The sequence below is a fragment of the Elgaria multicarinata genome, chromosome 8 (genome assembly GCF_023053635.1).
Source record: "Elgaria multicarinata webbii isolate HBS135686 ecotype San Diego chromosome 8, rElgMul1.1.pri, whole genome shotgun sequence".
Lineage (NCBI taxonomy): Eukaryota > Metazoa > Chordata > Lepidosauria > Squamata > Anguidae > Elgaria > Elgaria multicarinata.
In genome coordinates, this window is record NC_086178.1 from 86108371 (window position 1) to 86136254 (window position 27884).

The 27884-nt window shown below is 39.4% G+C and overlaps 1 protein-coding gene across 4 annotated transcripts; it reads left to right on the forward strand.

Annotated features, from left to right (window-relative positions):
• The first annotated feature begins 361 nt into the window (after window positions 1–361).
• Window positions 362–27765, forward strand: ATAD1 (ATPase family AAA domain containing 1). Of its 4 annotated transcripts, none has more exons than XM_063132946.1 (10): window positions 362–431; window positions 5000–5175; window positions 6749–6847; window positions 9909–10029; window positions 12065–12265; window positions 14465–14571; window positions 19747–19836; window positions 21812–21862; window positions 22200–22333; window positions 23147–27765. In XM_063132946.1, the coding sequence occupies exons 2-10, from the start codon at window positions 5014–5016 to the stop codon at window positions 23265–23267; spliced, it is 1086 nt and encodes a 361-aa protein (XP_062989016.1). In that variant the 5' UTR covers window positions 362–431; window positions 5000–5013; the 3' UTR covers window positions 23268–27765. The 4 variants fall into 4 exon arrangements, with proteins under 4 accessions (XP_062989016.1, XP_062989012.1, XP_062989014.1 ...); XM_063132942.1 differs by lacking the exon at window positions 362–431 and adding an exon at window positions 527–888; XM_063132944.1 differs by lacking the exon at window positions 362–431 and adding an exon at window positions 527–879.
• The last annotated feature ends 119 nt before the right edge of the window (window positions 27766–27884 follow it).

The window sequence follows — 27884 nt, forward strand, 5'->3', positions numbered from 1 at the left end:
CAAATACCATATAATAACAAAATAAAAGGCATAAAAACTATTCAACCTGTAAACAAATCCATTAAAAAGCAAGAAATAATCTTATGCACATTTCTTTGGGAGTAAGTTCCATTGCCCGCAGTGGGACTTATTTCTGGGTAAATATGGACAAGATTGCACTGCTAAATTGTTAAACTAAAAAAAGAGCGTTTTAACTTAGTGCGGGAAACAACGCGAAGTCGGGGCCAATGGTACGTCCCTGAGGAGGACATCCCAAAGTTGGGGCAAAACTCGTTAGGTGTCAGTCCCATGAGGTTTATTTCCGAAGAAACCCTCTTGGGGACTGTGCTGCGGCAGCCACTCCGCGCTCCCGCCGCCCTCCTCAGAATCCCCCTCACAAGTCAGAGCAGGAAAAGCTCCTGCGCACGAAGCCGCCAGGGCCGTCGCCATAGGTACGATTCTTCCCCCTTCCGTTTCAAGCGGAACCTTTGTAATGGGGCTCGAAGGCCAAGGGGGAGGGAATTCACCGTCGGCCCTGACATCAGCAGGGAAGGAGGCGAGGCCTGCTAAGGGCGGCAGTTGCTTGCACGTCGTTGCCAGGTCCGGGTGAGTGCTTCGCGCATTGTCGCCCGGCCTCCTTCGGCGCTTGCCTTCCTAGTCCCGCTCCTTGGTCCTTTCCGTTGCCCTGGTGCCGAGGAGGAGGCGCAGGAAGAGGAAAGGCGGCGGAAAGGTCACCGCGCGGCAGCCTGGCACCGGCCTCTTTCGCTTTCACATTCGCGTTCATTGCCGAGGCTCCCGCGGGGCGTAATTGGTAGGGTCCTTTCTAGACGTGTGAGGTGGTCCCCCCTTCTCGCCCTGCCACCACCACGCGCAGCCCTTTAGAGAGGCCTCCAAGCTTGGGCGAGGAAGGTGAGTCTCCCCTTTTCCGTCCTTCGTGCAATGCTTGCCTGTTGCGGCTCCTTGAAAAAAGTGTGTGTGTGTTTAAAGCGAGTCTCACTGCTGCTGGCCCAAGGTCACCCCATTCATCCCTAGACTGACTTCTCCATTCCCTCCCCATATCCCTCTATATAACCTGGTATAGATAATACTGGGTTGACTCTATACCTGGTATAGAGTAGACTTTTTAAAATGAATGGGTCTTAAGTTAGTCAACTAACTTCTGTTCCATTCATTTCAGTGGGGCTACTCTACGTAGGACTAGCATTGGATTCAACCCACAGTTAATTTAGTTGTGTAATAGCACTATTCAATAGCGCTTATATAATACTTGGCATTATCTTACAACAGCCCTGTAAGGTAGATTTGCTAATAAGCACCAGAACATAAAGCCTGTGCTAATTCCTATGCTATCCCCTTTCATTTACATTTTGGTATGGGTAGCCACATGTTGCGTAAAGGTGATGAAGTCAGTGGAGGGGAAGTAATTGTGATGTTGCACTAAACCAGTGGGTTTAGTGCAGTCTCCTATCTGTTTAGCAGTCTACTATCTGTGAAGCTTTGAGCTAAAGTGCCATATAACACTCTTACAATTTGTTCTCTATGTAGTAGCTACTGCTGTGCACTGTTACTGGGTGTAAAATGTACAGTCTTATTTTATTTTGTGAAAGAAAACATTCCTAGAGCAACTTAACATAAGATCAATAAAAAACAAGATGGACCCTGCATGTAGGTCTACAGTCTAAAAGGCCTAACACAAAAGGAAAGGAGGGAAGAGGAAAATAAGCAAACTTAGGCACCAATTCTTAAATTTGTCCTGTGGCATTCAAGTATGTGTGGACAGGTCGTTAACTGAGCTAGCATTTTTAAGCATGTATCTATAATTCTGATAAGAGGTATACAGACCTGAAAATAATATTGTGTGCTTGTTTCTTCAAGTGGTCCAAAGTAGAATTTGGCCCTCAGCCTGAAAGTGGTTCAGCATCCCTGCTGTAAATCACCCTTATGCGCCCCCCGCCGCCGCCCCCCCCCCCCGGCTTTTCTAGATTTCCAAGTGGTTGCCTAAGTGTTGTAACATATTGCTCAGCATGTGAATTGTGTTTACAGATGCTGCCTCTCTATGAAGTCAGAGCCATCATCACATATTTTGGAAGCAATTGCCAGAAGTTAATGGTAGTTTGATCCTTGCTTTTTTAAATCAAGTTTTTAAAAGGAAACTTGGCAAATCTATATCAGGCCTCTCAAAGTTGTAGGACAATAGTGATGATGTGTTAGGCTTGTCATAAGCCTGATGAACCTTATTTTTGCAACCCCAAGTAGGCTGAAGTATAGTGTGCACCTGATAAGCCACAACTTACAGGTGGGATTTTGCATGTGGCCTGCGAGTGCTTTATGTGGCCTGCCAACTATGTCATGTATCATGTAGAGTGTTTGATAATCTCTCCCAAACTTGATAGATAAGCAGTATACACTTGGATCCCCTTATGGTCTTTTGGCTGCTTGTTTGTAAATATAGGTAGGTTTTTTACTTTTTGTTTTGTTATTATTTTTTATATTGTGAATATCAACAAAACAAAACAAAAACCATCGTGAAAATAGAAAGAAAATGCATTACATATACAGGAATATCCTCATTTTTCATCAGCTATACCATTATTATTATTTTTTAAAAAGGGAGAGATTTATGCATAGGTTTCAAGAAAAGCAGACCAAATATCCATATACATATCCAGTTGCAAGTTACATCTGTAGAACACATGTCCAAATGTTGAGAGTGTTGTTAAGTCCTCAGTCCATTGCATTATTGGAGGTGAGCATTTATCCTTCCAACGTGATAATGTAAGTATTTTAGCTGTCATAAGGGCTCTGAAAATCCATTTGGGCTGACCATGTGTTAGCTTCCAAGAAACTGGTAGGTAGTTTAGGAGGACATGCACATCCTTCCATATTAAAGATTGTTTTAGTACAAAGTTTATCCCTATAACCTCCTCCCAAAAGGGGGCAATTCACATGCCAAAAAATGTGAATTAAAGAAGCATTAGGTGCATTACATCTCCAGCAATTGTGTAAATTAGACAGACCCTTATTGCAAAGGTGTTGCGGAGTCAATAAACCCAAAACAAGTTTTTCTGCTGAATGAGACGTAGCCTAAGATCCATAGAAGCTTCAGATACAGATGCTAAGGCAACAATCCATTGATTAGGCAAAACAGGGCACTCCAATTCTCTATTCCAATCCTGTCTTAAACCATGGGTATCATATTCATTTACGTAAATATAGTTTTTTAATCTCTTTAGGTAGAAAAAAGATTATTTGCAGATTGACTAAAATCATATATTTTAAGTCAACTGCATATTGGTTTAAAAATGTTACATGTACAGTTGCTTCAACTTTAATCTTACTGCACAATTTATTTTCTACCTCCTTTTTAAAAAAACTTAAGTGAAAGCTGAGAGATGATGAGCAGTTTATCATTGTTAAGTTACTCAGTAGATATTGGCTGTTATATATATTTTAAGACTGTGTTCTGCCAACATCCTTCTGTCCTCCCAAATATCCTTCCTCTGGCCATTGATGCTTTTTTTTTGAAAAAAGTATTCTGCTGACATAGTTATTTTTATTATTAGAAGTTCTGCTTATGTAAATTAGGCAACAATTGAAAGGGGGAAATGACACATGTTTCTAGACAAAGATAAAACTGCAGAATCTCAGTTTGAATTAAAATTAGGAACTGTGTTTGGGTATTGGGCTCTTAAAGGTGCAATGCTATGCATGTTTAGACAAAAAAAAAAGACCTAAATAATAATACATTTATTATTCCCCGCCTCTCCACTTTGATCAAGGCGGGGAACAACAATAAACAATGAAATACATACAACTTAATTAAAACATAATATACATTGTTAAAAACATTCTAAAAACATTCTAAAACTCCCAGCATGGCTGCCTTGGGAATGCTGGGAGTTGCAGGACTTTTTTCTGTCTAAATATGCAGAGGATTGCACCCTAACTGTTTTAGATTACTTCAGAATGCATGGTTACTATTGGTCAGTTGGGCAGAGGAAGAACTACGGAGCAGGGGAAAAGTACATTTGCAATACATGAATTATTCTAATCAATGAATACTTGTAAGAAATGCAGGCTTAATATATCCATAGGATAAATATTCCATTTGACCCAGGTACTCAGTTGATCACAATGTTCTTCTCTCTAATCACTCCTGTTACAATAGACTCTTAATTTGGTCTGGGGCATAAAGCTATCAATAGCTTTTAATGGCAAACACTAGTCAGGGCACGGGCAATATAGAAGTAGTTAGGAGCAGCTCCACTATAACTGCCTTTCCGGTCATGTTGCTTTCTTTGTTTCTCCTGGTCTTCATTCTGCCAATGCCTCTTTTCCTTTTATTTATGAGAGATTCAGCCAAAGTTTTTTTCAGATCATACAAATTCTGTATGCTGTGTCTATCTCGTTAGTGGCATAATATTTTCTCTCTTTTTTATCATAAAGGAATGTCCTTTTTATGTTTATTTATCTCTGGGAACCATTTTAGGGACGATACCATAGATCCCAAAAGCGTTCTAGGACTGGGTTTGGTTCCTGGCAAGAGGTGCATGAGTAAGAAGGGCTGAGGTGAAGCATTTGCATAGGCTGTAGAAGAAAACCACCTTTTTGCATGATAAGGCCTATTCAGATGGTTAGGGTTAGTTTGATGGTTAGTTTGAGTGTTACTGCATTAATGAAGACTCAGAAAATTAGATCCCTTTTGTGATCTGATGCAGGAGTGAGGAGTTTCCCTTGGGAGTCAGCATCCTCAGCGGACCAATTGTAGAAAAGGTGCTGATGTTGGGAACAAGGAAATAAGTTCTGCTGCAAAAACGCTTGTGATGCGTCCAGGAGCAGGCAGGAAGACTTGGGGTGGGGAAGAACCAGTGGCAAGCCACAATGTGCCCGATCATCTATTGGGAGTAATGTGGGTTATCAAGCAAAAAACAACAACCCACCATGGCTTATCTTCAGGGTGGCTTAGCATGACATGTAAACTCGCCTATTGTGACCTTTCTCCCATCTTTCTTTGGTGTAGGTGAAACAGACAAAATGGTACATGCTGAAGCCTTTTCCCGTCCTCTAAGTCGAAATGAAGTTGTCGGTTTAATTTTCCGGTTGACAATATTTGGTGCCGTGACCTATTTTACCATTAAATGGATGGTAGATGCAATTGATCCCACCAGGAAACAAAAAGTAGAAGCTCAAAAACAGGTAGAGTACAATAAAATATTTATTCTCAAGAATCAAACTTATTCAAATTGTTATTTAGGTACAGAAAAACGAATTATTTCCTTGTGAACGATGAAGCCCAGAATTGGAAAGCAAACTGTGCAAGTATGCATTCTAAATAAGATTTTTATTACTGTCATTAACTGACAGGCATCCAAGTAACAAAATACGTTCAGTTCCAAATATCTAGGCCATATATGAAACTAACAATGTATACTGTATATACATGTCCACTCAGAAATAACTCTTCTTGGATTCAGGGGGGCTTATTCCCAGATATGTATTGGGTTTCAGTCTAAAAGGGGTGACTTTGTCCGTTATACAGTTCGTAAAGTAACACATGAAACTAAAAAACTGTTTTGTTTGAAAGTAAAGTAATAAAATAATGGAATTGATACTTCGTCTTAAGCAGCATCTGTGCCCCAAATGTATTGTAAAATGTAGGGCTTCTCTATTCAGTCAGAGAAAATTGTGTGAGTATAATCTACCATATATGCTTTATAGCTAACTTGTTTTTTCAGGGCAATTACCATGCAAGACTAACTATCAGTCTTATATGATGTGGACCATAAATGTGAGAGAGCATGGTGTTTGCTCTTGCATTAAATTTTATAAGTATTTGAGTGGGCAATTAATCATTTTGACCCACCTCTTCTTTTGGATACTGGATAAGCTGTACTGATGTGATGTACTTTTAGAACAGGAGGCCATGAGTTCAAATGCTTACCTGGGCACAAAACTCTCTGGTTAAGGTTGGTTGAGTCACCATCTCTTAGCCTAGCCTGCTTTACAAAGTTGCCATGAGACTAACAGGGAAAAGAGACAACCTCTGTACGTTGTCCTAAGCTTCTTTGGAGGAAAGGTGAAATAATTTTTAACAAATACGTAAAGCACTCCTAGTGAGTTCCTCTATCATAACTTGGGGAACTAAGAAAATGATACCTTGTCCTTCTGATAGTGTAGGCAGCTTGTTCTGTTACTCTTTGTGGGCTCTGATTTATCACACTGCATGATCCATCTCTGCTCTGGCTCCTTCAGCTCAAACAAACTCTAGACATCCCTGGAGTCCAGAGATACATGGATGAGTTGTAGTTCTGCAACTGGGTACAATTTTAACTATTAGCTGCAGGCAAGCCTGTGAGACTCTCTTGTTGGCTAAGAGCTGATACAACTACTTAATCCAGTTGCAGTATCACTAGCAGTTGTTGGCAACAGGGCTGTCTCTTGCTAGATTTTATCTAGGTGTACTGGGGAGGCCAGTTGAGATGTGCTCCATTTGTCATGGAGAGAGACCCTGAATTACTTACTTACTTACTTAATCTATTGAACAACTATCAAATAAGCTGGCTTCATTTTCACTAAAAGAAAAGCCTGAAATGTTGCTGTGTTCCAGCAAGTGAGAATGGAAGGTTTTATTTACAAATCTCCTAATTCACAATTCACTGAAATTCACATTCCAAGTAACAACAACACTCTCCCCACTCCCTCCTCTCAGATATTGACGAAAAAGAACCACTGATGTAATGTTACTGAATGCTGGCTTTTTCCGTTATAGGCAGAGAAGTTAATGAAGCAAATAGGTGTGAAAAATGTAAAGCTAACCGAGTATGAAATGAGCATCGCTGCACATCTTGTAGACCCTCTTAGCATGCATGTAAGTATCTTTCTCTTGCTCACTATTCATTTATAAAAATGGTGCTTTGGGGAGATAGTAAAGTGCAGCATTTGGGATGAAACATGGTGCATGTAGATGCTATTGTTCTTGCAGGAATTGCACTTTAATAAATTGAGAATCTTTTTAACTTGGGAAATTTATGAGAGTCCCTGATAATCAATTTCTTAGTGGGTAGGAGAACCCTGCAGCACACAAGCCCTTTATTTTCAGATACTATGATAGTCATAGAGTCCAAAAAACAAACAGGGCATAAACCACCCCACTCCCAAGCCATATTGGTCATGTCAAATCTGTATAAATAAAATGATGTGTTTGTATGGTTATAAGTCAGAATTTGGTAATCTAGTCCTAGCCTAACTTTCAGGGTACATTCAGCTTACTCCAAGGAAGATGTCTGTCCAGTCAGTCTGCATGAGGGGTAGGGAGAAGGCATTTTGAAACAGAGGTGTCTCCTCATGAAATCACAGGCAAACCACCTAGTATGTAATGAAGCAATGCTGGCAGGTAGAATATGTAAATCTGTTCATGCTGCCCATCCATGACATTAATTTAGCCGTTTTAGTGTTGCGTATTAGTAAAAGTGTAATTCAGGGTGTAAAATTTGTGTCATTACCTTCTACATGCATGTAATTACATGGATATAAAATACAGAAGGAAATAATGATTGTTTATTTAAACATCAGTAATAAAACAAATAATAAAAGCTCTTAAGATAATAAGAAATAAGATTGATCATAATTAGTGCAGTGAAAATAAGAAATAAAATAGATCATAGTAATTTACACCATTTGTAGACTTACACATAGGCCTGGTTCACATGTAACGACAACCAAGAGTATGAACTGAGTATGGGTTGTTGTTGAATCGTGAGTTGTTGTTACATGCAAACCCTGCACTATGGTTTAATTATGGGTTGTTAACCAACAACAACCCAAAGTTCACAATCCCACAATAAACCATTGGGTCTCTTCCTGGATTGTTCATGGTTAACCCGTACTTAAACATAGTGCATGATTCGTTAAGGACCCATAATTCAACAACCATGACCCATACTCTGTGCTGTCATTACAGGCATAGTCCTGGTTCGCACATAACTATAAACTAGACTTAATTAATCACGGGTTGTCATTATGTGTGAGCCCAGAACTAGTGTTAGCTATGGGTTGTTAACCATGAACAGTCCACAAAGAGAGCCCATGGTTTGTTGATAGGTTGTGAACTGCAGTTGACATGAGTTGTTACATATGAACCCAAAACTGGGTTGTTTCACCAGGTTACAGAGTCAGCAGGCAAGAATAGTTTAAAAACAAAACAAAACACCCAGCCCCTTTACATGTCAGTACTGCAGTGCTGCAAGGGCATTTGGGATATAGAAAGAGAGGGAGCGGGCGAAAGAAGAGGGAAACAAACAACCCAGGGAAACAAGCCATGGTTTGTTCAATTATCTGCCAGGCAAACTGTGGACAACAAGCCATAGTTTAAATAATCCATGGGTTAGTGTTCCATGCGAACCAAGTTAAAGTAATCATTTGCAGATGCTGGAACATGTGGTATTGCACATGTGTAAACATGCACTGATTTAATGTGCTTGCTTTGGCAGCACATATACATATGCACAGATTTAATAATGCTTCTATTTGAGCATGGTGTGACACACAATTACTTATATGAAATAAGATATGACAACAGTTTATACAATTTTAAAAATGCCTGAACTTTGTTCCGTGCAGATGTTGTTGAATCAAAAACTAACACCAGTTTTTAATTACGTATGTCAAACTTCTGCTTTATCTCTAAACACCTGTGTGGTATACGTGGCTAACACAGATGAATTCTTTTTGTATCCATTTAATTTATTTAATATTTCATTATTTTTGTTAATGCTGTTATTTTAAAAAACAATAAATATTTCTTTTCATATGTTAATATATGTGTGATTATGTGCACTATACGTGTAATTACATTCATGTAGATGATATTTGCATACATTTTGCACCCTGAATTGCACTCATTCAATAATAAGCAGTGTTTAAATGGCTAAATTATGGGTAGCATGATCAAATTTGCATATTCCACCAGTGATTTCACAAGGGGATGCTCCCATAGTAAACGTGCGCACATGCACACTCTGCAGAATGTTTAACAGAAACATTCTTTGGTATAAGCTGGATGAATTCTAAATGTTAGGTTAGAATTTGCTTAACCAATCTTGATTTATAAGCATTCAAATATGTCATTTTGCATGGCCTGCATGGGGGTGGGGGGGTGACAAATCTTGTGTTTCATGTTTTGTTTTGTTTTGGATGCTATGGGCTCATCTACACCAAGCAGGATATTCCATTATGAAAGCAGCATGAAAGCGTTACATAAAAGGCAGGAGCCACACTATTGCTTTATAGTGGTATTGAAGTGCATTGACAACTGTTGGGGCCCATTGACACATACCATATACTGCTTTCATACCACTTTCACAGTGTTATATCCTGTTTGGTATAGATGTGTCATGGGCCCCAATATTTCTCAGTGCACTTCAGTACCACTATAAAGCAGTGGTGGGGGGGTCCTGCCTTTTATATACCGCTTTCATACTGCTTTCATAGTGGAATATCCTGCTTGGTGTAGATGATCCCTATGACTCTCGTAACTGAAAATAAAAGGGCTTGTTGGCTGTCAGAAGTGCACTGTTTCTTGATGGTTTGCTGCCCTCCACTTTTCTCTTCAGCAGAAAAACATATGTGTCTCAGAGTCTCTTCATCAGAACCAACTAAAAAACAAATGTATAGTCTGCTTAGCATCACATAAATGCACCTTTACTACACTAAATTACCTTCAAAATCAACGTTAAAAGAGTACTATCTGAACACCTCTGTTGCTTTTATTTTTTCTCTAGCTCACCTCTTCTCTCTTATTTATTATATCTACACATACGTAATTACACAGCCTCAAAATACAACTAATGGTCCCAGCATCTTTGGAGACTTGAGAATGTGTTTGTTGATAATGACATTGTAACTTTTTAAATACTGTGCTTGTGCCTTAGGTAACATGGAGTGATATTGCAGGTTTAGACGATGTTATTACAGACCTGAAGGACACAGTAATTTTGCCGATCAGGAAGAAACATTTGTTTCAGAACTCCAGGCTCCTACAGCCACCGAAAGGTTGGTAAAGACAATTCCTTAAAATTGGCCCTAGTAGAGTATCTCAAGAAAACTGTTCAGGCCATGAACACCCCCCACCTTAAAAAACAGGAACATCACTTGAGCTGTGATTCTTTAGGATCGTGTTCACATGGAAGATTTGGTTCAAACGTGGTGGAATAGAGGGTCTTTTGCTGCTCCTGCCATGTCGTATTTTAGTTCCAGTCCAGCTGAATGCATTTAATTAATTGCAGTACTTTAATATCCTACAAATCAGTTTAAAATGAAACTCCCAGGTGGCTTACAATGGTAGCAAGAAGGTATGGGATAAAGTATGGGTGACCCAACCAACAAAAATTGGATCAGTACATTTCAGGGAGAACACATTGAAATGGTTACACAGATTGCTATTCTTACCAATCATACTGACATGATATACCAAAACATACAATACAAAATTGTGGAGAAACTGCAACCATCAAGGGTTATATATTCATATGTGGTGGACATGTTCCTATTGTGTCACAGTTTTGGAACATCTTCTTTTCAGAAATGGCAAATATTACAGACCATACATATGACACCAGCGTTGGCTTTATTAACAATATGAGAAGCATGAAATACAAAAGTGACATCTAAGGACTTAATTGAGGTTGTGCTGATGGCTGCCTGAAGGCTTATAGCCAAAGTTGGAGAACTGCAGACCTTCTAACATTGAAATCATGGTATATAGAATTATGGCAAATAGTCATGGCAGAAAAGTTGATATACCAACTAAGCTAAAGGCAAAAACATGGCAGGATTTTATTTTATATACTGATCAGGGACAGCTATATATGTCATAGCCTTTCCTCAGATTATGGAAGAGAGACTAAATATAGCGAAAAATTATAAAGAAAACTTCTAAGCATCTTACGGACTCCACATACATTTTAGTCTGTAAAGCAAAGAGAAAAATATGAATAGAAGTTAAATATACCACTCTCTGTCAATAATTGGATTTAAATTCAGTGTATTTCTTTTCATTTAGTTTTGTTTTTCATTCTTTTAGTTGACTTTGTTTTGGAAAATTAATAAAATTATTTTAAAAAATTCAAAAACAACACAAGCAACAGATAATAATGTAGTATTTAATGTCCCAAAAGAATCAACAGTATTTGTAAAATTCTCTCAAGTCTGAATAAATAACAAGGTCCTCACTTGGAACCAAAAGGACAAAAGGCTGCCTACCAGGCATGCCTCCCTCAGTAAAATCTTCTATAGGTGAGGCGCTACCATTGAATAGGCCCTTTCTGCAGTTGACACCCACCTTATCTGCCAGAAGGCTTCTGAAGTTTATTTCAATGTTTGGGCAGTTTCATGTGGAAATTGGCTATTCTTTAGACATCCTTATCCTTGCCATATAGGGCTTTAAAGATTAAGAACAGCACTTTGAATTTTAGCTAAAAATGTCCTGCTAACCTATAAATCTGTTAAACCACTAGCTGAGATGTATTCTGTCCTGGTCCGTATTCTGGACCTGTTGAAGTTTCTGGGTAGTCTTCAGAGATGGGTATGAGATGGAGATACGTCAAAACAATTTCAGATCAATTTGTGGTAATAAACTCTTTAAACTGTATCTTAATCAAAATAAGAAGTCTCTGTGAACAGTAAAACGTAAATCTCATAGACGTTTTAGATGTGTTTTACTGAAACCAGGGCACAATATTATGAGAGTTTATATGGAAGTAAGTTGCATTAAATAAAGTGGAGTTTATTTATAAATACGTGCTTCATATCAAGTATGCCCAGTCAGTACTTTCTTCCAGTTGAGCAGTTCTTAGTAACAGTTCTGGCCTTCATTGCTCCTTTTCTAGTCCATTGAGAATTTTGGATATAATAGGTAATTGTATCCTGAACAAAGTGAAGTATTAAGGATTCATTGGTTATGGGAGCAATATATGAGTAGCAGAGCAAACTTGGGTATGTGAAGTCACAAGATGTGACTATATAGTTGGGCATGCCATGTCTTTTGCACTAAGCGGCAATAAAATGTTAACAATGTGTTGCTTTTTAGGAGTCCTTCTCTATGGCCCTCCAGGCTGTGGTAAAACCTTGATTGCCAAAGCTACGGCAAAAGAAGCAGGTTGTCGATTTATTAATCTTCAACCCTCAACACTGACAGACAAATGGTACGGGGAGTCTCAGAAGCTGGCAGCTGCTGTTTTTTCCCTGGCTATAAAGCTTCAACCCTCCATCATCTTTATTGATGAAATAGGTAAAATAATGCATATTTCTACATTGTCATAGGAAAACATTACAATAAAGTAAAAAGCAACGTCCTTCACTGGGTTATCCTTTAAAATGTGTGTTTTTGTAAATTTTATTCTTTAAAGTAGGCAGCTGAAATTAGGAAATGTTTTGGGATTTTGAGGAACCTAAAAAACTATAGCTAGTACATAATATTTAGATAATAATTTGGTGTTTGCTATTGGAAGAAAATGAAACTCTTCGACAAATTTTCATTTGAGTACAAGTATTGGTAGAATAGCAGAGTTTTCTCATTTCCTTGGCCTTGCTTTAATTACATCCACTATGAGGCTCCAAATTTGGTGTTAAAAATCACAGTAATATGTTATGCAAATCATACCTTTTACTTCCCTCCAACCCACATTTTCCATTTTTTTAGCTCTTAGAATGCAACCCAGATTGACAATTTGTTAACCATGAGTTTTTAGTATTAAAGTAAAATATTGCATTTAGGTATGAAGCTCATATCTTCTGTGCCACCTATATCTTACAAGAGTGAGCCAGGGGACATGCCAGAGAAAAATAAAATCTACACCACTTTCTATGCTCAGAAGAAATCAATACACAAGCTCCTAGTAAGCGAGCAAACAAGCCAGGAAGCTGCAGTTAACCATTAATTTCCCATTGCATAAACCAGGAAACTATAGTTAATGGCTTTCGAACAAAGCAGGATATGAAGCCATGGGGGGGGGGCAGTATCCAGTTAGACATTACCGCTAATGTAAATTAAGTTGCACTAGCATAAGGGACAATGTCAGTAGTGTTAGTTGGCACGTGTTTCCCTGGAAAACCCATCGTGCCAGCAAATACTGTTGCTAGAGGTCACTTATACTAGTGCAACGTCATTTACATTAGTGGCAGTGTCTAATTCGATACTGCCCATAATTTATAGTTGGGTTCTGAAACCTATGGAGTTACGTGCAGGTACGCAAAGTTCATGCATCTCCTGGCTGTTAAGTGTTAAATTTGTTTAGAAGTTTAGAACGTTTGCATACTTTATTCTTTGTAGGATTGGCAGCATTTTTCGTAATTTTTGTAGAGAGCAGCTGAGTTTCAGGAGAAGAATGTATTTAGGAAAAATGACTGGATGTGATGCTACTTGGTAGAAATGAATCGATCCTTTATTTTTACAATGGCTCATCCCAGACGGTGAGAGAGTAATCTTTTACATCTAGAAAAAATGGCAGTGAAGCAGCAGCATGAAGTGAGAAAGTTACATTTTATGGTGGTTCATCATTTGCATTGGCCAGTGTGGGATTATCTCCTGGGCTGGGATTCCAGTAGCTACTTTGGACACAGCCTTTGGACACATGCTCAGTGGGAATTTTTACTTGAGACCACAGACCCCCTGTGCTTCATCATAGGAACAACTTGAGTTTTGCATGGTGTCTAGCGGCTCATGGGGTGGGTGGGAAGATAAAATAAATATTTTACTAGACTCTCCTGGTCCATGGATGTATTTCTAAATGTACAAAGCAAGAGTGCACACTCAGGATCTCCTAACAAGGCATAACCAATCTGTTTACTGGTACTGAGTATACACTCTTGCTTAAAAACAGAACATGATTCTTGCAGGATCAGAACAAAATACCTAGTTTGGCATTCTCTGCAATAAACAAATACATCCCAGTAACTTGCAGACATTAGGTCAGCCTTTCCTAACCTTGTACCCTCCAGATATTTTGTACTTCAGCTTCCATCAGCCCCAGACAGCATGATCAAAGGGCAGGAAAGCTGCTGAGTTGCAGTCCCAAACATCTGGAGGGACCTAGATTGGGGAAGGCTGCACTAGATAGTTCATTGAAAACTAGCCAGTGTTCCATGCATGGGCTGCAATATTATTCCCCACCATCCTTGCCATATCATAGTCTGATTTTGGAGACCTCTTTGATTTGCCATATGGCTGGAGGGTAGGCGGCAGGAAAGGCTGCTGCTTGAGAACTACTAGCCCAGCCCTACAGTTACAAGCATACATAACTAGTTGTGCAGTTCTTGGGAACTTCCTTGTGTGTTTCGTAACTTCTCAAACTAGTGTATTATGATTTGAATAATTCTTAAGGCAATATGGGTAGCTGGAAGAAGAGCAACACTTGTGAATTCTGGAATTGTCATTAACAAGATAAAACAAGAGCACAACATTTTATTCAAATGGTTTCTTAAAATTCAGATTCTTTTCTACGAAGTCGTTCCAGTTCTGATCATGAAGCTACAGCTATGATGAAGGCCCAGTTCATGAGTCTTTGGGATGGTCTGGACACTGATTACAGTTGCCAAGTAAGTAACACTTTTTCACACCCAAAAGCCCGTCTTAATTTGTCTGTTTTTAAGAAGGCAAACCATGGAACAATTGTGTGACATAGTCTTTGCACTGATTGTCAGTAGCAGAAATGTTCATTAAATGCCAGGCAGCAAGGAAATGCATAGTTCTGCCTTCCTTTGGCTATAGTAGCTTTATTTTGCTCATGAACTGTTTTTTAAGGGCTATTCGTCGACTCAACACTCTTCCGGAATTTAAGAAAGCCATAAAGATGATGTCTTCTGGCAGGCCTACCCAGTTGAATTTTAAGATGCCTTTTAATAATGTGCTGCCTTTTAATAATGTATTAGTTTTATATGTTTTTAATCAATTATATGTCTTTTATGGTGTTTTGTATTTGTGTTGTACCCCGCCTCGATCCGGAGGGAGAGGCGGGTAAGACATTATTATTATTATTATTATTATTATTATTATTATTGACTTGAGAGCAAGGAAAAACGTGCACAATTTCACAAATTGAAGGGAAGATGAACAGCTAGTTTTTAAAAGCTTCACAGGGAGGCCCTAAGGGAGCTGTAGTTGCACAGTGTGACCTCCTGGAACTTTGCCAATGAACTTTCATAAGTGTATTCTTTGTCATATTGGATATTTAGTTGGATATGCTTGGAAGCCTCATTCAGGTTAAGTGTAGATGACCCTGGCAGTTGAGATCCATATCTCTGAAGCTTCTCAGACTGAGTGACTTGAGCTAGTTATCTCATAACCACAAGATATTTACCAACTGGCAAAAGAGGTCAGTGGTGGAAAAGGAAGCATCAAGCCAGCTTTATAGGGAGCAAAATGAGACTACAAACTAATGTTAAAATTTCTCTGCCCAATATATGGGCTGTTCACACTTAATGGCAGCAAATCCCCCCAATTATGGAATGATCTCCTCAATGAGGCTCGCCTGGCACCAACATTGTTAGCTTTTCGGTGCCAGGTCAAAACTTTTCTCCCAGGCATTTAACAGTATATGTTGAGTTTTAACTGGATATTGTATGTAATCTGTTTTTATGCTTTTTATGGTTTAAAATTTTGTATATTTGTTTTTAATGTTCCTTGTTCTAACCTTTGTAAACCGCCCAGAGAGCTTCGGCTATGGGGTGGTATATAAATGTAAATAGTAGAAGTAGTAGTAGTAGTAATAATAATAATAATAATTAATCATGGGTTCATTAACCCACAATTTTCCAATGTGCCAGGTACATTCTGCAACCTTTTTGAATATTCAAACTCTGATTAGCCGATCAGGAGTTAATATGTGGCATCCTAACCTGGACACTGTAAGTTAATAGTGGGTTAAACAACCCAAAGTTAATCTAATTACTAATCATGTTTAACTTATAGTGTCCAGATTTGGATGTCACATAGGAATCCCCAGTTGGGGGTTGAGTTTTCAAAATGGCAGTGGAACACACTTGGCACACGCACAATTTGCTACTTATTTCATGAGAACTGGATTATAGCCTAGTGATAGGAAGCCTCCGACATTTCAATATCTATATTAATGTGATCTTGTAAATACAGGGTGGGGTGGGGGTCTGGTGCTTGACTCCCACTACTGATGGCTGGTGCTGTCCTGTTGGCAGACCAACCCTTCAGTTCCCCTCTACATAAACATGAATATCCAAGTGCACAGTATAAAGCAAGCAGTAATTGAGTGATACTTCTTTTTCACTCATGTTCTGAAATCTTTGGACATTTTTTTCCATCTCTAGGTGGCAGTCTCTCTCCTTTGTAAAATAACAGAGTATTTTGAAGCATGTATCCCAGGGCTACTTTAGACATTACAATTTTCCTGTGCAGAGATCATCTGTATCAGCTCATCTGTGGCAGGAGTGTGTGTCACATTGTGAGTGCACAGACTCTGTGTGCAGCTGCTGCATTCTTACTGTATAAAAATGATAAAGTGTGAACTAGCAGTAACCCAATGTCATTTGTGGGGCAAGGGTACAAGGTAAAGGTTTAGGAAGCAGTATTTGAATACGAGTACCCTGTTTCCATGAATGAATTTGGGTAAGCATAATTTCCAATGCTGAGTTTTTGTTGTATGTTTGATTCACTTGGTTTGGAAATTAATACCTGTGAGATAATGTAGAATGAGTAAGGACAATGTGTTTTGGGGACATTGATCAAATAATGCAGCTAGAGCCAAACTCAAGATGAATGATAGGAACAATAATTCTGTTACTTCCAAATAAACTTATAGATAGGTGGCTCTTAGAACCTAGAATTTTTTTTAATGGTTTCTTAAATCATCCCCTCTCTTTTACAATATGCAGATACTGTGATAATTTCTCATATTTTGGAGGTTGATCCATTTGGGTTCAAATTGTGATAGAGCTTTCAAATCAGTTGCCCTAAAACATGTTAGCATTTGAGAAAACTCACAAATATGTTCTGGAACATACTGCTTCTTAAAGTATGTTTTTTTTCTTTTTAAGGAAACTTGAGCCAAAAGAAATTCAGATTTATTGTACTCTCATTTTATTAATGTGCAGGAAGCAATTATTTTTTAGATGAAGTGAGTCAAATCATCATGTCAACACTTGCATATTCAATGACGGAAAAAGCTTTCTGTGTCGCATAACAATTGAAAGTGTAGCTCTGTTTTTCATCCAAGTCCTGGACACTGATCCCAGCGCAAAACCGTGAGGCACAAATGCTGTTTGCTTTTAAATGCTCCATGGCACTGCGTAGTCTGTGAAATAACTCCTACAGCACAGCTCAGGGTTGTTTGATGCCTTAATGTAAGAAGCCCTGCTGGATCAGACCAAGGGTCCATCTAGTCCAGCATTCTGTTCACACAGTGACCATCTACCCACAGGAAAGGCACAAGCAGGTCATGAGTGCAACAGCACCTACGTTCCGCAGCAACTGGGGTACATGGGCATACTGCCTCTGATTTTGAAGGTGGCACATAGTCATCATGACTAGTGCCCATTGACAGCCTTCTCCAGGAATTTGTCCAGTCCCCTTTTAAAGTCGGCCAAGGTGATGGCTATGGCTACATTTTGTGTCAGTGAATTCTATAGTTTAGTTATGCACTGTGTGAAGAAGTACAATCTTTTTATCTGTCCTGAATCTCCCACCAATCAGCCTCATGGGATGACTTTGCTGTTTTAAATTTGTATTTCTGCAGTGCTGTTGATTTTATCCTGGTTGTGCTTTTATATTGTATTTCATATCATGGTTTTAATTTTTGTGAACTGCCCAGAGAGCTTCGGCTATTGGACGGCATAGAAATGCAATAAATAAATAAATAAATAAAAGTATTATGAGAGAGGGAGAAAAATGTCTCCCTATCCACTTTTTCCACACCATGCATAATTTTGTACACCTCTACCATGTCTCCCCTTATCTTGCCCCTTTTCTAAGCTAAACAGTCCCAACTGTTGTAACCATTCCTTATATGGGATTTGCCCCAGCCCCTTGATTATTTTAATTGCCCTTATCTGCATCTTTACAACTCTACAATATCCTTTTTTAGGTGTGGTGACCAGAATTGTACCCAGTATTCTCAGTGTGGTTGCACCATAGGGCGTTGCTAGACGTACCGGGTGTTCCGTCGTTGAGGAGCGGTGAAAGCGGCTTTTCCCGTTCAGCCGTGACGCCTCATGATCCACACCTGCCTTCGATTTATGGCGGAAGTTTGCGCCGGTTGTGCTGCTGCCGCCGCGAGCACGGTTGCGCAGCCACACCGGCCTGATTGCCGCGGTTTTTTTTTTCGCTCGCTGCACGGTTTGCGCACGTCCGAAAGACCGCAAACTTGCGCAGCCGTCAGCGATGCCGCCGCCGGCCCTGGCGGCGGCAGCGGCGGCAGTGCCAGTGCCAGCTGAAGTGCTGCTGGTGCTGTTGAGGGTCAACATTGATGCGCTCACTTCCTGATGGGGGTCGTGGCGGGTGTCATATGACCCGAGGTCAATCGTCTGCATGGCCACTGTGCCTACATCTCCCATCATGCCTCTGAGGTGTCGGCGGCGATGACCGCCTCTGTGCCCTGTGCCCCATCCCAAGGAGCCAACCCACATCTGGCCGTAGCCATGGCAGCAGCCCACAAACAGCTCTGCCCTCTGCCAGCCTGGTACCCACACTAACAGGCAGCGTACAGCACCGCCATTATGCGGCCACGGTAGCTGCCCACCGCAAGGAGTCACCAGCCACTTTTGCGGTCCTCCGTTCCTGCGCAAACTGTCACTGGGGAAATAAAAAAAAAAAGCCGCTCCGCCGCGCTGCCCCAGCTGCCGGACTGCGCGCAAATGGCGGAGGCGGCTTGACCGAAGCCGCTGACCACTCCCCCTTAGCACGCCTTTTCCTGACCAGTGCCGACCGCAGTGACCTCACATCCTCCCACACGTACTCCAAATTACCGCGGGACAGCAGGAAAAGGCGCACTACAACTCACTTTTTTAAAGTCGGGAGAAAGAGGCTTCACCGCAGGATAACGGCGGATCCTCGTGAACGTCATCTGGAAGCCTCGACGTGGCTGCGGAAGGTAACGCGCGCTAGAGCCTCGTCTAGTAACGCCCATAGATTTGTATAAGGGCAGTATGATATTGGCATTTTTATTTTCGACTCCATTATTAATTATGCCTATCATGGAGTTTGCCTTTTTTTTTTTAAGCAACCGGACACTAGGTTGTCATTTTCATTGAGTTGGCCACTACAACCCCAAGATTTCTTTCTTGGTCTGTCGCTGCTAGCTCAGATCCAATCAAGCTATACTTGAAGTTGCGAGGTTTTGCCCCAACATGCACCACTTTACCCTTGCTTACATTGAACCTTATTTGCCATTTTGAGGCCCATACTCCCATTTTGGAGAGATCCTTTTGGAGCTCCTCACAATTCCGTTCTGTTTTCACCACCCTAAACAATTTGGTGTCATCAGCAAATTTGACCACTCCACTGCCCTCTCCTAGGAGGTTTAGAATGTAAGCCTATGCGGCAGGGTTTTGCTATTTTATTGTTTTACTCTGTACAGCACCATGTACACTGATGGTGCTAAATAAATAAATAAATAAAAAGGAGTAAGGGAACTGCACATTTCCTCAGCTTGTATAACTGAATTCAGGGAAGCTGCCTGTCCTGATTCCAATGGAACAAAAACTTACCACTCTTACTTCCTTCTTTTTCCTCTCCATAATATTTAGGTGATAGTGATGGGAGCTACGAATCGCCCTCAGGATCTTGACTCTGCTATTATGAGAAGAATGCCTACAAGATTTCATATCAACCAACCTGTAAGTCATTGAACATTAACAATAGTGGGTTGTGAGCCATTTATTGAATATAAAGTACTACAGTCTGTTCCCCCTTAGTTATATATTGTACGGGTCCATGTATTTGTTTTGTTTACATTTAAAGGCCACTTTTCTGTCCAAAGGGTCCCTAAAGTAGCATATAACACTCTTGGCCTGTTCACATGTATTGACAATCCATCGGTTTAAAACTGATAAGTTGCCAGATTTGTGCTCCAGCAGTATGGCTGCCTCTTCTGATTTTACCCCACAGTCCATGATTGTCTTCTTTGTAGGTTGTGGAGCAAGATGTCGTAACCCAAACCCCACCGGGTTGTTTAGCCGCTGAACATCCCAGCGGTTAACTCAAGCCATGGGTTAATTACTGGGTGGTTTAGCCCCTAAACAACCTAGCAAGTTTGGGTTAGGACAACTTGCTCTACAGCCTACCATAGAGCCAGTTGTGGGATGAAAGTGGAAGAGGCTTTCTATTCTGACTCATGCTCAAGTACCAATTGGTTTTTTAACTGATGAGTTGTCGTTACCTGCAATCCAGGTCACTGATAAAGACGTAATAGTGTCAAATAACTTTTTAAAAGGAATAAAAATAGCAGGCATAGCAATAAAAGCAAAATCTCAGCAGCTTAAGACCAAGTCAGCAGTACAAAATAACCATCAAACTAACACACCAGCAAGGAAAGTAATACAGATCTGAGCCAAAGACACAACAACCAAAAAGTCCTGCTTCTAAACCACTTAAGCCTTTAAAAGTGATGATCAAGCATTTGAATTAGGCTTGGATACCCACCAAGAGCCAATGCAGATGAGAGCTGTTGCTGTTCAAATAGTTGTCTCTCTTTAATACTGTAACTATGGGCTCTATAGCATTCTGGCCCAGCTACAGTTTCCATATACTGTTCAGAGATCTGTGTCAAGTTTGTTGCAGTAGTTCAACCTCGGTGTTACCATGGTATCTCAAAACAGAAGCGGAAATATTCTCAGGTGCCTGAAAAAAGTGCATTATGCCATACATGTTTTGGAAAGGTCTTCCCTTCCACAAGAGCAATTTATCTTCGTCCAAATGTGTCACAAAGAATTTCTCCAATGCTGCTTCTGTCTAAAAATGCTCAAAGATAACATTAAAAGTATTTTCTCTTCTGTTTTGGGAGGCATATGTTCCTTTCCCTCTTGCTGTTTCAGTGACCCAGGTGTGTCAGGTAGTGGCCGTCCCCACCTTCTTCAGGAAAGGCTGCAACTGGAGGATTAGCAGAAGCTGTGGAGAAGTGCTCCAAAAGCAATGCTGATTCAGGAACACTGCTAAGTTCTGCACTTTATTAGCATGGGACTGCAGCCCCATCTAAGATAGGCTGTACAGCTATCCTCAGATCATTTTTTCCAATTAAACATTTGCATAATAACCACTTTGTGTGTGCTCTGTAACACTCATCTTTTTGTTTCTTTGCCTTCTTGGTTTATACACTCTGTCCATTTCCCTCTGGGGAGGTATATTTCTGAAAGATAGTGTAGCGGAGAAATGGGCTGTGTCAGATAGTTCTTCTGGAAGCAGTTCTTTCTGTTCTCAGATTGAAGCCATCTCTGACCTTCCTCAATGTAGCATCAGTTCACCCTCCTTGAGTTCTCCCTGGGGTTCATTTTCCCAAGTCGCCCCAGTGCTTCCTCCAACAGGAAAGATGAGAAGGAAATCTGGGTGGTATTGATTGATGGGGAGAGTGTTACATGGCTTCAAGTGTTAGCCTGTACATTTCCATTTGAAGAACTCATGCTCTACCACCACTGTCTCCTGTGAAACGCCAAATGATGTGAATGGGAAACGTCTGACAGCGTGTTGCCATGCCACTCAAGGGCAATACAGGACATGCACTACAGGACACAACCAGAAAATGTTTCTTGGCATCTGCAAGAATGTTGTCACATTATTCATTTTGTAACTGTGCTGCGTTTTGTCTTTAATTTAAAGGCGTTGAAGCAGAGAGAGGCAATCTTGAAACTGATTTTGAAAAATGAAAATGTAAGTCAGTAGTTTTAACAAACACTTTTCTGATACAACATAACTTGAAACAGTTTTGTATTCATATTGCAGTGTTAAGTAGCTATTGGATTCATGATCGGAGACATGTGGCTTGACTTAAGCAGGTTATTGTATTACAGTTTTGATTCTTAACTTAGTTTCCAATGCTAAAAAGGCTTCACTTTAGCTGTTTTGTGCCTGTAGTCTTTTTTGTTGGTTCTGGACTTCAGTAAAGAACATGATAAATTCCTTGATTCTCTTTCAGTATGGACTATTCTTTACCACTTGTAAAGTAGTTTCAGTCCACTTATATATGCTACTTTGTATTTGTTGATAGGTGGACAGGCGTGTGGATCTCCTCGAAGTTGCTAAAGCAACAGATGGGTTCTCAGGAAGTGACTTGAAAGAAATGTGTCGTGATGCCGCCCTGCTGTGTGTCAGGGAATATGTTAATTCTACATATGAAGAAAGGTACCTCTTATTGACGTTATGAAGAATTTTAATAAGATTTGGAACCCAGGGTCCAGCTTTACCATTCTTGGAGTTGCTCTCTCCAAGAACGGGTTCTTGGAGAGAGCAATTTCAGATTTAGCTATGTGTACATAGAGCAGCAGAAATCAGAAAGAATGTGGTGAAATGCATGCGTTCCTGATGCAGGAATAACTTGCACATCTCTTCATGTAAGGAGGGGGAGGAGAATATTCACTAGCTTCATTTTGGATGTTACAAAAAGGTCCAAAGAACAGAAAATGAGAGTCACTCAGTGAAGGATTACTCTAAGTAACTCATCTATATGATGTATGCGTGTCTGTATATTCTGGAGCTTTCTGTACTTATTGAAGATTATGCTATCCCACCCTTTTATTTAGTTGAATGTATTTATAAATCACATTAGAAGAAATTTCTAAGTAATGTACAAACAATTACAGTATAAGATCATAATACAATACTGTATATTACTATATGCTGAAGATGACTTTCCCTTTAGGGGAATGCTTGTTGGAACAAGTATGTTTTCAGTAGGCACCAAAACCCCTATCTAATTTGTATTGTAGGGAATTGCAGAAAGTTGGCACTATTGTATTTAAAAGGCCTATTCTGAACCATTGTGGACCGTACCTCCAAAATCCTAGACAATACCAGGAGGGTATCTCCTGATGAGTATAGCGGCCAAACAGGCAGATGGATCAACCAAATGGATCTCTCAGATATCCATTTTTAAAATGTGTTACACAGCACTTGAATCACCTTAACATCTTTTGCTGGGTTTTTTGTTTTTTTTAGCAATGAAGATGATGAAATTCGGCCAGTGCAGCAGAGGGATCTGCACCGAGCAATTGAGAAGATGAGGAAGTCGAAGGATGCAACAAATCAGACCGTTCTAATGCATGTTAGTTTAGATTAAGGCTAGGGATGTTCTACCATGGTCTCTATTGGTGACTGATTATGTTATTTAGATGGTGGAAATCAATTGGAAGCAGAAATATCCTTTTAATAAGTGTTTCTGGAATTGTTTTTATATGCTGATATCTAAGTTATTGAAATAAGTAATCTTGAAAAATTGGATTTGGCCTCTGTGATCATGACACGGAAGAATGTAGTCCAGCTCAAAGGCAATATCCTGTTCCCTTGTTGCAGCCTTAAAAGCCGGTTGGTAGGTTCTATTGTGGCACATTGTTTCTGCAGGGAAGGGAAACAGAGTCCTTGTATATATGTATGAGAGAGAATGTGTGTCTGCGTGTGTATATGATATGTGTATATATATCTATATATCTACACGGTTTTTATATGTAGACATATGTAGATAACTTGAATATGAAAAGCTTTTTTTCCCTTTTTCTTCCTTTTTTCTTTTTACCTATTTCTGGATCAAACCAAATTGGATGATTAAAATATTCAATACACATTTACCTATTTTTCTGTAGTACCTTAATACAAAGGCAGAATCCTATTTTTGGAAATATTTTCTCCTTTTCCCACTTTTAACCACTGGTGCCACTAGTGCTAATTGGTTTGGGTAGAAAACTTACATAAAGCTGATTAAACTTTTGATTTTATATGAGTCCTATAAATTGTATTATTTTAAAATATTTTTTGTACAGTCAGAATTAACTGCTGTGGAACATTGGCAACTGCATATCGCCAAAATTTATTTTTCTATTTCTGAATTGTGAATAATTTCCTTTCTTTCAATATTAGAGATAGGAGGGCTGCTGTTGTTAGTGTCTTCATCACTACTGTAGCACTTGCTAGCACCTATAAATGATCACAACAGAAATTTATAGTATTCTGTACATTGATTTTAATTTTTTCCCCCATTTCCTTTCTACTGTAATCTTACTAAGTTAAGTAGCTCTCCATCGGTCCTCCAGTGGATACTAGGAATGACTTATGTTCAGATATTCTTAATGACAGAGATGGCAATGGTGAGTTCTCTTTTCAGGATTAATATTAAAAAAATCCATCCATACCTGCTATGTTTGCCTACCCTGCAGTTTAAAGTTATGCATTGATCAGATGTACCTACTGTAATCAGAATTGGAAAGTACTGAGAACATTCATACTTTTCACAAGCATTTTTAATACATTAACACATTAGTCATTGAAATGAGCATTGGGGGGAAGTTTGTAAAAATACTGCAGCGAACAACTAATGCTAGAATTTCATCAGCTCAGTTTATAACTTGACTCTGGTTAATCTTGCAGGTGCTATTTTGGATACAACCACTTTCTATAAAACACAGGATGTTCCTTAAAGATGATACTTAATGGTTTACTTTTTTTGTTTTTGTTTTTCCAACAAAGGAAATAGTTTCCAAGTGGAAAGTGGTTTGTGGCTAAGAAAAACACACCATAGTTCATGGTTAATAACAACAAAAACATATTTCATCTCCTGAAGCAGCTCTTAAGATTTTTAATTAGATTTATCTGGATCAGAACTCTGTTTTTGCAAGTGGTTCATCAGATGCTTCTGGAGAGCATTTTATTTGACAACTTCTAAGATTTTTTTGTTGATGGGGGCAGTTCCTCTAGATTTCAGCCGTACTGTGTGTGAACACTGAAGTAGTATTACTTGCTCTCACAGCTAATATCCATGGATAGGTCCATCCTAATGAGTCCTTTAAAAAGCCACTTCTGCCAGTGGATTTTGCAACACTGAAGTCCATATCAAAATAATAACAAAGTACTTGTTTGTATAGTCGGAAATCTATCACTTGTCAGTTTTTCCCAATGATCATGAGTGTCTGTATTTTAAAAGAGGGAATAGTATTTTTCTGTCCATGCCCTGATTTTATTTCACCATATTTACTAAATTTCAATAAAACCACAGAATACAAAATCAATATAATTATCTGAGCACTTCATAGAGGTCTTGTCTGTTTCCACTATTTACTTTGCCTTGTGAATAAGGATGCTACACAAATTGAGCTAGATTTGTCAAGTAATATGAATCTGCATAATTTGTAAAGGTTTATGAATGATGGTCATTTTCTGCAATAGTCTTTCGGGATATTCCTTATTGTGACCAAATTAGGTTGGTTTCACCATTAAATAAAACAGGCACAGAGTAGCCCAATTTAAAGCAATGTAAGTTATGCCATTAATTTCAATAGGACGTGGATTCCACCTGCTCTCTTACTCAACTGGTGAAACACTCTTATTCCTTTCAAGTTATTTATAATTCCCTATTTTGCAGTGGGAAAATCAGATTTGGAGACTATTTCCAAGTTCTTTTTAGGGATAATGGCCAGGATTCAAAGCCTGTAGCAGCTCAGGAAACTCAGCAAAGCCTCTACCTATTCAGAAAAATGTGTCCATACAAAGCTCTTTGGACACTGACTGATCAATATCTCCAGTAGTTTCAAATGATAGAGGCTTTCAACCTGGATACCTAGCTTTGTCACTAGATTTAAAAGCATACTTCAAAATCTCATACCTGTCTGCTTTTTCCCACCTGCCTCCCCATTAGTATTTACTAGTTTGATAGGTATGATTTAGACTGAGAGCAAAAATTTATTTCCTCTAGACTTGCATAACAGGTAACATTTGGACCATTCTGCCATAATATTTCCCAGAACAATTCTTTGGGCATTTACTCTTCCAAATGTTCATTTCATGTTAATTTAGTGAGGCTTGGGTTTTTACCCTATTTGGCCTTAGGGCCTCTTGACAATTCACTTTGTATAAGTATGCATCTAGCTTTTACCCCAAAAATGAATTCCTTGGTGTTCTGATTCTAGAGTTAAGAGCAGTCCTTCAAAAATGCTGTTAATTTCTACCTCCATTTCCCACTTGTGGCAGATATGAACTGATGTGTGTTGATAGAAGTTCTCATTTAAGGTTTCTGTGACTTTCTCAAACAGAAGACTTTTATAATCTATGTTTATTTTGCTACATTCTCATTACCAGATTCAAATATTGCTATGATTTTAAGTGGGGGAAACTGACTTGGATCCTACAATAGGTTTCTGGAAGGAAGTTTCCTGTACCCTCTTCCCACTTGCAGGCACCTGCACCCCCTTAAAAGCCTCTCCAGACTGTTGGGGGCCCTTCCTGAACAACGTAGGATGTGGGGTACCAGATGCTGATTGGGAGAGTCACCCCAATCAGGCAGGACTGCCCAATTTTGGGCACTTTTCTCCTCCATGCTTAAGTGCCATGGAAATCAAATGTGCCTAACTTTCTCTGGATTGGAGCCTTACTGTAATGCTATTATGACACCTGTTGTTCTGTTTTTTATTCCTTCATCCCACCCCCAAATAAATCCTAACAGATATTTTGCTTGTTTTGCTGAAGCAGCTGACTTTTTTACTTTAACCCAGATCGTTCTTGAATAGTTACAGCTAATTTATAACTCATTTATTTACAGTTGGGAATTTTCCTATTGAACCATTACTCTAACATTATTAAGATGTATTCTTAACCAGTCACCTATTTTGGATAAGTCTTTGTGGAGTTCCTCAGTCTACTCTGGGTTTTATTATATAGGTGGAATTGTCAAGTTAGGCTGCATCACAGTTCTCTACCTCCTGATCACCGTAGTTCAGTTTCAGACAACAGTCTTTCTTAAACGGCGAATGAACAGGTTCTTGCCGTGTCCCTCTACTTCATATAACCTGTGGTGCTGGGCTCTATGTGGAAGCTTAATGTGTACAGTTCTTTAAAACAGTGGCGAGAAGATAAAGGCACGCAGAACTTTTACATGGAGCTCCTGCTCTCTCTCTCTCTCTCTCTCTCTCTCTGTGTGTGTGTGTGTGTGTGTGTTTATTTGCCTGGGGGGGGTGGAAAGTAGAGGAGTGTTTGCTTATTCTTCCGTTATGCAAAGAGAATCTCAGTTTATGTCTACAATGGGCCTACAAACAGTACTTTTGTGGGTCATCATTGTTCATGGATACCCTTTTTGAAAGCTAAACAGTTTTCTTTTGTCTGCATTTCTTCTTATAAGTGGACCTTCCTCTTTTGCTTGAGGGAACTTGACTCACCAGACTTTAGGGAGTCTAAAATATAAGCAACAGTCAAGACACTTCTTGGCACTAGGCACACTTGAACTTTATATGCTAGTACCTGAATACAAAACCAGGTCATAAGATGAAATAACACACCTAAGAGCACACCTATTACTGTTAGTTAATAAATGTAGGCATCCATAAAAATAAAAAACCCTCTCAGATCCTAAAACATTTAAAAAATGAGACAGGCCTTGACTGCATTTGAATAGAGAATGAAGCAATAAATATGACATGATTGTAGCAAAACACCTGTAACTGCTTTTTCTATGTGCTGCTAAGATATTCCACATGGTTTTTAGGATCAAGCAAAACTACATGTATTATGACCACAATGGCTAAGTGTAAATGGGGGAAAATAAAACTCTTTCTGTTGGGCCTCTTTTGAAAAACCAATTCTGTCCTTGTATTTCATTTCATTTCCTCCGCAGCTTCTTCAGTTGCTCAAGGTATTATGATTGGTTGTTTTCACTCTTAAGGGCCGAACTGCATCTTATATTGGAACTTTCAATGTA

What these genes read in the sequence shown, in the direction of transcription:
- ATAD1 (XM_063132946.1), top strand. Translation starts at nt 5,014, where the DNA reads ATGGTACATGCTGAAGCCTTTTCCCGTCCTCTAAGTCGAAATGAAGTT. An exon ending in AAGTAGAAGCTCAAAAACAG is followed by an intron (nt 5,176 to 6,748) that starts GTAGAGTACAAT and finishes TTTCCGTTATAG; the next exon opens with GCAGAGAAGTTAATGAAGCA. An exon ending in TAGACCCTCTTAGCATGCAT is followed by an intron (nt 6,848 to 9,908) that starts GTAAGTATCTTT and finishes CTTGTGCCTTAG; the next exon opens with GTAACATGGAGTGATATTGC.